The sequence below is a fragment of the Babylonia areolata genome, chromosome 11 (assembly GCF_041734735.1).
Source record: "Babylonia areolata isolate BAREFJ2019XMU chromosome 11, ASM4173473v1, whole genome shotgun sequence".
In the NCBI taxonomy this organism is placed as follows: Eukaryota; Metazoa; Mollusca; class Gastropoda; order Neogastropoda; family Buccinidae; genus Babylonia; species Babylonia areolata.
The window spans coordinates 8,407,788-8,417,787 of record NC_134886.1 but is presented as its reverse complement, the minus strand read 5'-3'; the positions used below and the strand labels follow the sequence as shown (position 1 = coordinate 8,417,787).

The window sequence follows — 10,000 nt, the reverse complement described above, 5'->3', positions numbered from 1 at the left end:
CTCTCTCTCTCTCTCTCTCTCTCTCTCTCTCACACACACACACACACACACACACACACACACACACATACAAAACAAACTCAGCCACCATTTAATTGAAGCACAGCGGAGAATAGGATGTCACTCATCTTGCCAATTGTGCAGATTATCCTCCAAACACCAGCCCTCCAGGGAATAAAAAGCACAAAACACTATCGACCGACTACTAGTATCTGCAGCTTCCGCATAAAAAACAACAACAAAAAAACAAAAAAAAACAACATTGGTCTTATTCCCTTTCCTGCTTCAGCAACTTTGTAGAAACTTATCCTTGACACGCATGAGATTTTGCAAAGAATACAACAGATTATCACAAATCGCATCCTGAGTCGATAAAAATAGTCAAGTATATCATGTTAGCAAAATTGCGAAAGTAAGGGTGAGGGAGGAAGGAGAAGGGTGTGGGGGAGGAAGGAGAAGGCTGAGGGAGGGAGGAGAAGGGAGAGGAAGCAGAAGGGTGTGGGAGAGGAAGGAGAAGGGTGAGGAAGGAAGGAGAAGGGAGAGGAAGGAGAAGGGTGAGGGAGGAAGGAGAAGGGTGTGGGAGGAAGGAGAATGGTGAGGGAGGAAGGAGAAGGCTGAGGGAGGAAGGAGAAGGCTGAGGGAGGAAGGAGAAGGGTGTGGGAGGAAGGAGAAGGCTGAGGGAGGAAGGAGAAGGGAGAGGAAGGAGAAGGGTGAGGGAGGAAGGAGAAGGGTGAGGGAGGAAGGAGAAGGGTGAGGGAGGAAGGAGAAGGGTGTGGGAGGAAGGAGAATGGTGAGGGAGGAAGGAGAATGGTGAGGGAGGAAGGAGAAGGCTGAGGGAGGAAGGAGAAGGGTGTGGGAGAGGAAGGAGAAGGGTGTGGGAGAGGAAGGAGGGTAGTGAGGAAGGAAGGAGAAGGGTGAGGGAGAGGAAGGAGGAGGGTGTGAGAGGAAGGAGGGTGAGGGAGAGGAAGGAGGATGGTGAGGGAGAGGAAGAAGGAGGGTGAGGGAGAGGAAGGAGGAGGGTGAGGGAGAGGAAGGAGGCGGGTGATGGGGGAAGGATGGTGGTAAGTTAAGAAGAAATCGTGAGGAATGTCAAACACGCGTACAGTCTGACGTGGAAACCTATGTTTATAGCAATGTTCTTCTCTTGGATTGTCCTGCTTGGTTGTGAGTGTCACAGCAAATGCAAGGTGATGTGGCCCAAAATGAAGTTTGACTCATGCATGTGGGAGTGTTTATAACAGCCGTGATTCCGCGGTGTGTGTGTGTGTGTGTGTGTGTGTGTGTGTGTGTGTGTGTGTGTGTGTCTGTCTGTCTGTCTGTCTGTCTGTCTGTCTGTCTGTCTGTCTGTCTGTCTGTCTCTGTCTCTCTGTTTTTCTCTCTTTCTGTTTGTCTGTCTGTCTGTCAGTCTATCAGTCTGTCTGTCTGTCTGCCTCTCTGTCTCTTTCTCTGTGGACGGGCGTGCGGGCGTGTGGGCGTGCGCGCTCGTGTGTGTGTGTGTGTGTGTGTGTGTGTGTGTGTGTGTGTGTGTGACAGACATTCTAAGAAAGATTGAGAGAGAGCGAGAGAGAGAGAGAGAGAGAGAGAGAGAGAGAGCACCCGCAACAAACGGTCGCACTGGGATTTTCTCAGAATGTAGATAGAAACAAGAACATGGAAAAACAAGGACGAGGAAGAAGACGAGGAGGAGGGTGAGGGAGGAAGGAGGAGGGTGAGGGAGAGGAAGGAGGAGGGTGAGGGAGGAAGGAGGAGGGTGAGGGAGAGGAAGGAGGAGGGTGTGGGAGAGGAAGGAGGAGGGTGAGGGAGGAAGGAGGAGGGTGAGGGAGAGGAAGGAGGAGGGTGTGGGAGAGGAAGGAGGAGGGTGTGGGAGGACGGAGGAGGGTGTGGGAGAGGAAGGAGGAGGGTGTGGGAGGAAGGAGGAGAGTGTGGGAGAGGAAGGAGGAGGGTGAGGGAGAGGAAGGAGAAGGGTGAGAGAGAGGAAGGAGAAGGGTGTTGGAGGAAGGAGAAGGGTGTGGGAGAGGAAGGAGGAGGGTGTGGGAGAGGAAGGAGGAGGGTAAGGGAGAGGAAGGAGAAGGGTGTGGGAGAGGAAGGAGGAGGGTGAGGGAGAGGAAGGAGGAGGGTGAGGGAGAGGAAGGAGGAGGGTGAGGGAGAGGAAGGAGAAGGGTGAGGGAGAGGAAGGAGAAGGGTGTTGGAGGAAGGAGAAGGGTGTGGGAGAGGAAGGAGGAGGGTGAGGGAGAGGAAGGAGGAGGGTGAGGGAGAGGAAGGAGGAGGGTGAGGGAGAGGAAGGAGGAGGGTGAGGGAGAGGAAGGAGGAGGGTGAGGGAGAGGAAGAAGAAGGGTGTTCGAGGAAGGAGAAGGGTGTGGGAGAGGAAGGAGGATGGTGGAGAGGAAGGAGGAGGGTGTGAGAGGAAGTAGGAGGGTGTGGGAGGAAGGAGGTGTGGGAGAAGAAGGAGGAGGGTGTGGGAGAGGAAGGAGAAGGGTGTGGGAGAGGAAGGAGGAGGGTGTGGGAGAGGAAGGAGGAGGGTGAGGGAGGAAGGAGGGTGAGGGAGAGGAAGGAGGAGAGTGAGGGAGAGGAAGGAGGAGGGTGTGGGAGAGGAAGGAGGAGGGTGAGGGAGGAAGGAGGGTGAGGGAGAGGAAGGAGGAGGGTGAGGGATTGGAAGGAGGAGGGTGTGGGAGAGGAAGGTGGAGGGTGAGGGAGGAAGTAGGGTGAGGGAGAGGAAGGAGGAGGGTGAGGGAGAGGAAGGAGGAGGGTGTGGGAGAGGAAGGAGGAGGGTGAGGGAGGAAGGAGGGTGAGGGAGAGGAAGGAGGAGGGTGAGGGAGAGGAAGGAGGAGGGTGTGGGAGAGGAAGGAGGAGGGTGAGGGAGGAAGGAGGGTGAGGGAGAGGAAGGAGGAGGGTGAGGGAGAGGAAGGAGGAGGGTGTGGGAGAGGAAGGAGGAGGGGGAGGAATGAGAAGGGTGGGGGAGGAAGGAGAAGGGTGTGGGAGGAAGGAGGTGTGGGAGGAAGGAGGATGGTGAGGAAGGAGGGTAGTGAGGGAGAGGAAGGAGGTAGTGAGGGAGAGGAAGGAGGGTAGTGAGGGAGAGGGTAGTGAGGGAGAGGAAGGAGGAGGTGAGGGAGAGGTAGGAGGGTAGTGAGGGAGAGGAATTAGGGTAGTGAGGGAGAGGAAGGAGGGTAGTGAGGGAGAGGGTAGTGAGGGAGAGGAAGGAGGAGGGTGAGGGAGAGGAAGGAGGAGGGTGAGGGAGAGGAAGGAGGAGGGTGAGGGATAGGGAGGAGAAGGATGATGGGGGAAGGAGGGTGGTAAGTTAAGAAGAAGCAGAAAAAAGGAAAAAGAAAAACAAGAACAAGAAGAACAAGAGCAATGACAAAATGAAAAGACAGGAAAAGATTAGGAAGAGAGCAAGAAGGACTAGAATGAATGAATGAATGAATGGATGAATGAATCTTATTTCTCAGGGTAACAGAATGAGCAACAATGCTTCTTTTATTTTCATCCAGCCCCAGAAAGGAGAAAACTGGGGGGAAAAATATGAACAAACGAAATGCAAATAGCATCACACAACATCAAACGAAAAGGGAAGAGAGAAAAAAAAAATCAAAGCATCACATTCATTACAAATCATGGAAAGGACTACATGGAAACTGTACATACAAACGCAAACACACTCTTTAGAATAACGTATATTTATGCGTAAAGAAAATGTAGAGTACAAGAACAAGAAGAGCAACAAAAGAGAAGAAGAAGAAGAACAACAACAACAACAAGGAAGAGGAGGATGAGAAGGTTAACAGGAAGTAGAAAAAAGAACAAGAAGAACAAGAAGACCAATAACAAGAACAACAAGAACAAGAAGAACAAGAAGACCAATAGCAAGAACAACAAGAACAAGAAGAACAAGAAGACCAATAGCAAGAACAACAAGAACAAGAAGAACAAGAAGACCAATAACAAGAAGAACAACAACAAGAAGGACAAGAAGACCAATAACAAGAAGAACAACAAGAAGAAGAACAAGAAGACCAATAACAAGAACAACAACAAGAACAACAACAAGAAGAAGAACAAGAAGACCAATAACAAGAAGAACAAGAACAAGAAGAACAAGAAGACCAATAGCAAGAACAACAAGAACAAGAAGAACAAGAAGACCAATAACAAGAAGAACAACAACAAGAAGGACAAGAAGACCAATAACAAGAACAACAATAACAAGACCAATAACGAGAACAACAACAACAATAATAAGACCAATAACAAGAACAAGACCAAGAAGACCAATAACACGAACAACAAGAAGAAGAAGAACAATAACAAGAACGAGAACAACAACAATAACAGACCAAGAACACCAACAAGAAGACCAATAACAAGAACAACAATAACAAGACCAATAACGAGAACAACAACAACAATAATAAGACCAATAACAAGAACAAGACCAAGAAGACCAATAACACGAACAACAACAACAAGACCAATAACAAGAACGAGAACAACAACAATAACAGACCAAAAACAACAAGACCAAGAAGACCAATAACAAGAACAAGACCAAGAAGACCAATAACACGAACAACAACAACAAGACCAATAACAAGAACAAGACCAAGAATAACAAGAAGACCAGTAACTAGAACAACAACAACAACGACGACGACGACAACGACAAGACCAAGAACAAGAAGAACAAGAAGACCAGTGACTAGAAGAAGAAGAAGGAGAACAGCAACAACAACGACGACGACGACGACGACAAGACCAATAACAAGAACAAGACCAAGAAGAGCAAGAAGACCACCATCAACACCACCACCACCAACAACGACAACAACGACAAGATCAATAACAAGAACAAGAACAAGAAGAACAAGAAGACCAATAACTACAACAACAACAACAACAACAACAACAACAACGACAAGACCAATAACAAGAACAAGAACAAGAAGAACAAGAAGACCAATAACTACAACAACAACAACAACGACAAGACCAATAACAAGAAGACCAAGAAGAACAAGAAGACCAATAGCTAGAATAACAGCAACAACGACAAGACCAATAACAAGAACAAGACCAAGAAGAGCAAGAAGACCACCATCAACACCACCACCACCACCACCACCAACAACAACAACAACGACGACAACGACAACGACAACAACCAGACCAATACAAACAAGAAGACGGTGCCGGACCTCCACACCCCGGCAGGCATCACTGACCTCGGTGCTGAGCTTGACGACGTCCCTGATGGCCTCGTTGGCCTGGTTGGTGTCTGCCGTGCCTTGCACGTCCACCACGGACATCACCAGCAGGGCCAGTGTGGGCAGTAAGGTCAGGATCATCATCTTGGCCATCTGGATCCGTTTCCCTCAACACACACACAGCCTGGTAGTAGTAGTAGTAGTAGTAGTAGTAGTAGTAAAAACGGCCATACATGTAGTAGGCTACTCGTGTATTCAAGTGATTGTGAGAGTCGCAGCCAACGAACGAGCGAACGAAGAAGAAGAGAGTGGTGGTGGTGGTGGTGGCAGTTGTATTTGTATTTGTATTTCTTTTTATCACAGCAGATTTCTCTGTGCGAAATTCGGGCTGCTCTCCCCAGGGAGAGCTCGTCGCTATACCACAGCGCCACTTTTTTTTTTCCCCCTGCGTGTAGTTTTATTTATTTTTTCCAATCGAAGTGGATTTTTCGTCAGAATTTTGCCAGGAACAACCCTTTTGTTGCCGTGGGTTCTTTTACGTGCGCTAAGTGCATGCTGCACACGGGGCCTCGGTTTATCGTCTCATCCAAATGACTAGCGCCCAGACCACCACTCAAGGTCTAGTGGAGGGGGAGAAATATCAGCGGCTGAGCCGTGATTCGATCCAGCGCGCTCAGATTCTCTCGCTTCCTAAGCGGACGCTTTACCTCTAGGCCATCACTCCACATGTAGTAGTAGTAGTAGTAGTAGTAGTAGTAGTAGTAGTTAAGTCAGGATCATCATCTTGGCTATTTGGATCCGTTTCCCTCATCACACACACACACACACACACACACACACACACACACACACACACACACACACACACACACACACAGAGAGCCTAGTAGTAGTAGTAGTAGTAGTAGCAGCAGCAGCAGTAGCAGCAGCAGCAGTGGACGTCCTTTCTATTTCTGATTGATGGTGTATTTATTTTCCTATCAAAGTGGATATTTTTTTTACAGAATTTTGCCGAGGACAACACTTTTATTGAAGTGAGTTCGTTCTTCATGCGCTAGGCGCATGTTGCACACATATCCTCCGGGGCTCGAACCCGCTTCCTGGTCTGCGACACCACTGGGCCACCGTTCCACGTGGATTGACAGTGGGGGAACGACAGAAGCTGTGAGACTGAAGGATGGTTGGCGAGGGAAAAAAAACAGACAGACCACGTTCATTACGCACAGAATGAAACATGTGATGTTGGAAACGTTGTTCAATAAATCGGGTCCATACCATGCCACAGAGAGAGGGGAGGGGAGAGAGAGAGACACACAGAGACAGGCAGACAGAGAGAGAGACATTGACAGAGACAGAGACAGACAGACAGACAGACAGACAGACAGACAGACACACACACACACACACACACACACACACACACACACACACACACACAAAGAAAAAAAAAGAGACACAGAGAGACATAGACAAACAGACAGAGACGAGGACACACACACACACACACACACACACACACACACACACACACACACACACACACACGTAAATAGACAGACAGACAGACAGACAGATGCAGAGACAAGGATAGAGAGAATGAGTCAGTCAGACAGACAGACAGAGACAGAGAGACAGAGAGAGAGAAGATGATGATGATGATATTTTATTGAAGAAACACATACGGTTCATTTCAATGGGGAGTTGGGGGGAGAGAGAGACACACACACAGACAGAGACACAGGCAGAGAGAGAGAGAGAGAGAGAGAGGAGAGAGAGAGAGACGTGGAGAGAGAGAGAGAGACGTGGAGAAAGAGAGAGAGAGAGACATGGAGAGAGAGAGAGACGTGGAGAAAGAGAGAGAGAGAGAGAGTGACAGAGACAGAGACAGAGAGACGTGGAGAGAAAGAAAGAGAGAGACAAACACACGCACAGAAACCAGAGGGACAAAAGACCGCCACCCCTCCCCCCCCCAAAAAAAAGCTGGGACACATGACGTATCATTATAGGTTTTCTTCCAGACGCGCTCCCCGCCAAGCCTGTTCCAATCAGACCTAGCCATGTGGCCAGGCGAGGCCCACGTCACCCCTGAGGTCTGGGGATGTCCGTTCATGCCATGATTGGTGCCGGCAGACACCGAGGCAGTTCCTGTCTTTAGGGAAACGACGGCACCAGCAGATACTACAGACCCCCCTCAAGAGACGGGTGGTGGTATTGGCTGCATGCGTCTGTCTGCATGCGTGGCCCTTCATTATTTTTTTTTTTATCCCTGTGTTTCTCTGTGTAGAATTTTGATGTTGTATTTTGTGTTTTGTTTTGTTTTTGAGATTGTAGGGGGGGGGGGGGGAATCTGTGTGTGTGTGTGTTTTCTGTGTGTGTTTTCTCTGTGTGTGTGTGTGTCTGTATGTGTGTGTGTCTGTGTGTGTGTGCTATTGTTGTTGTTGTGTGATGGGGTTTGTGCGTATTTGCATCTCTCTCTCTCTCTCTCTCTCTCTCTCTCTCTCTCTCTCTCTCTCTCTCTCCTTCTCTCTCTTTCTGTGTGTGTGTGTGTGTGTGTGTGTGTATGTGTGTGTTTGTGTGTGTGTGTGTGTGTGGAGTGGGGAAGGGGGAGGAGGGTGTACGTGCGTGTGTGCATGTACTTGTGAGTGATAATGTGTGTGTGTGTGTGCGTGTGCGTGTGTGCGTGTGTCTGTGTCTGTCTATTTCTATTCTATTTTATTCCAGATACAAACACAGCATTCTGTTTTATTCTATTCTCAAATACAATGTTCTATTCTATTCTGTTCTCAGATACAAAACACAACATTTCATTTTGTTATATTTACAAACACAAATACGATAATTCTTTTCCATTTTGTTCCATTCTATTCTTTTCTTTTCTATCTCATTCTATTCTGTTCTCAGATGCATGTTGTTCTATTTCATTCTATTATATTCTATTCTATTGCGTTCTATTCTATCCCCAGAACAGGTGCTTAGTGTTAATGGAGTGTCCTGTGCGTGCCTGCACCCATCGTCAACACAACACAGGCCTCCAAGGGTGGTGCAGGATTGTTCCAAGGGTGGGTGGAGACAGTGCTTCTCTGGGTCCTCCCCAGCACCTACGGGTGTTTCTCTTTCTTCTTTGCCTGGACTAGGCTGACCCTGGAGAAAGGTCCAGTGACGGTGAGGAAAGACCCACCGACCACAGTGAAAGTCCTGTTAACAATGGGAAAGACTACAACTTAGGATTCTCTGTTGAGGGCACATAAGACCGAATGGCTGTGTCTGGAGTGGCACTGTCTTCATCTGTCTACGGGCAGAGGCGGTTTGGTCTGTGGGGTGTGCTCAGCAGCTGAAGGGTGGTGTCTTTTGCCGGTCGGCTCTGCAGTCATGAAATACTGGCTGGTACACCCATGGGGATACTTCTTTCAAGACTGTCGCGAGTTGCATCCTGTGGTCTCTTTTGCCTTTGTTTGGGAGCAGTTATGTCCTTTGGATTCTTAATGGAGTGTCCTGTGCGTGCCTGCACCCATCGTGAACACAGCACAGGCCTCCAAGGGTGGTGCAGGATTGTTCCAAGGGTGGGTGGAGACAGTGCTTCTCTGGGTCCTCCCCAGAACCTACGGGTGTTTCTCTTTCTTCTATTGTATTGTATTGTATTCTATCCCAAGCACACACACCCACGCCCCCACCCCACCCCACCCCCACCCCCACCCCCAGTCCCCAAGGTGTGTGTGCTCTCACCTGTGGTGGTGGTGGGGTTGCCCCTGCAGAAGGCCACAAAGATGCTGGCGTTCCTCCGCTGCAGCAGTCTGTTGACCTGCTCCTCCATCTCGGAGCGTGAGGACACGGATAACACGGACTGGTTCTGCCCACACGACACACGTGTTACATGTCTTCAGTGCCCCGCTGTGACACCGTACAGGGCACCAAGAAACCAACTCCGATGATAAAGGAATTATTCTTGATAAAAAAAAAAAAAATAAGGGGGACTTCCCTCGATTTCTCGCAACTGAGAGAAAACGTTGGAGGGGAACGACCACGATTTCTCGCAGTCCCACGATTTCTCTCGGGATTGCGAGAAATCGTGGGCTTACAGGGGGAGCTGGGAGGGAGGGAGTGGTGGAGGAGAGGGACGGCAGAAAGAGAAATGGGGAGAGAGAGAGAGGGGGGGGGGAGTGACACTGACAGTGACAGTGACGCATTTTTGTCATCGGCAAAGATTCCCTTGTGGCAAGAAAAGTACAGGTTGTGCTGTCTTCAATGCAAACATGTTGACAACTGCTGTCAACTGCTGTGACATCGCGCAGTGTTGAATAAAGATTTTAAAAAAAAGGGGGGGGGGGCTTGAGGGAGATAGAGAGGGGGGAGAGAAAAAGAGAGAGAGACTGACAGTGACGCTTTTTTTTTTTTTTTTCCTTGGCAAAGCAAGAAGATTACAGGTTGTGCGTGTCTTCAATGCCAATATGTTGACAACTGCTGTGACATCATGCATGTAGTGTTAAAAAAAAGGGTGGTGGTGGAGAGCGGAGACAGAGAGAGAGAGAGAGAGAGAGAGAGAGAGAGAGAGAGAGAGAGAGAGAGAGTGACACTGGCACTGACAGTGACGCATTTTTTTGTCATTGGCAAAGATTCCCTTATGGCGAGAAGTGGTGGTGGTGGTGGTGGTGGTGACGACGACAACAACGACGACGGTAATGATGATGATGACGACGATGACAATGACGACGATGATGATGATGATGATGACGACGATGACAATGACGACGATGATGATGATGATGACGACGATGACAATGACGACGATGACGACGACGACGATG

At 48.9% G+C, this 10,000-nt stretch overlaps 1 protein-coding gene across 1 annotated transcript in view; it reads right to left on the bottom strand.

The window, feature by feature from the left end:
• LOC143287134 (uncharacterized) overlaps positions 1–10,000 on the bottom strand; it is a 70,555-nt gene that overhangs the window by 22,350 nt on the left and 38,205 nt on the right. The window contains exons 7-8 of the mRNA XM_076595079.1: positions 8,922–9,045; positions 5,217–5,365 (exon numbers count right to left, since the gene is read on the bottom strand). Of these exons, the coding sequence (XP_076451194.1) occupies positions 5,217–5,365; positions 8,922–9,045 (273 nt within the window). The remainder of the gene's footprint in view (positions 1–5,216; positions 5,366–8,921; positions 9,046–10,000) is intronic.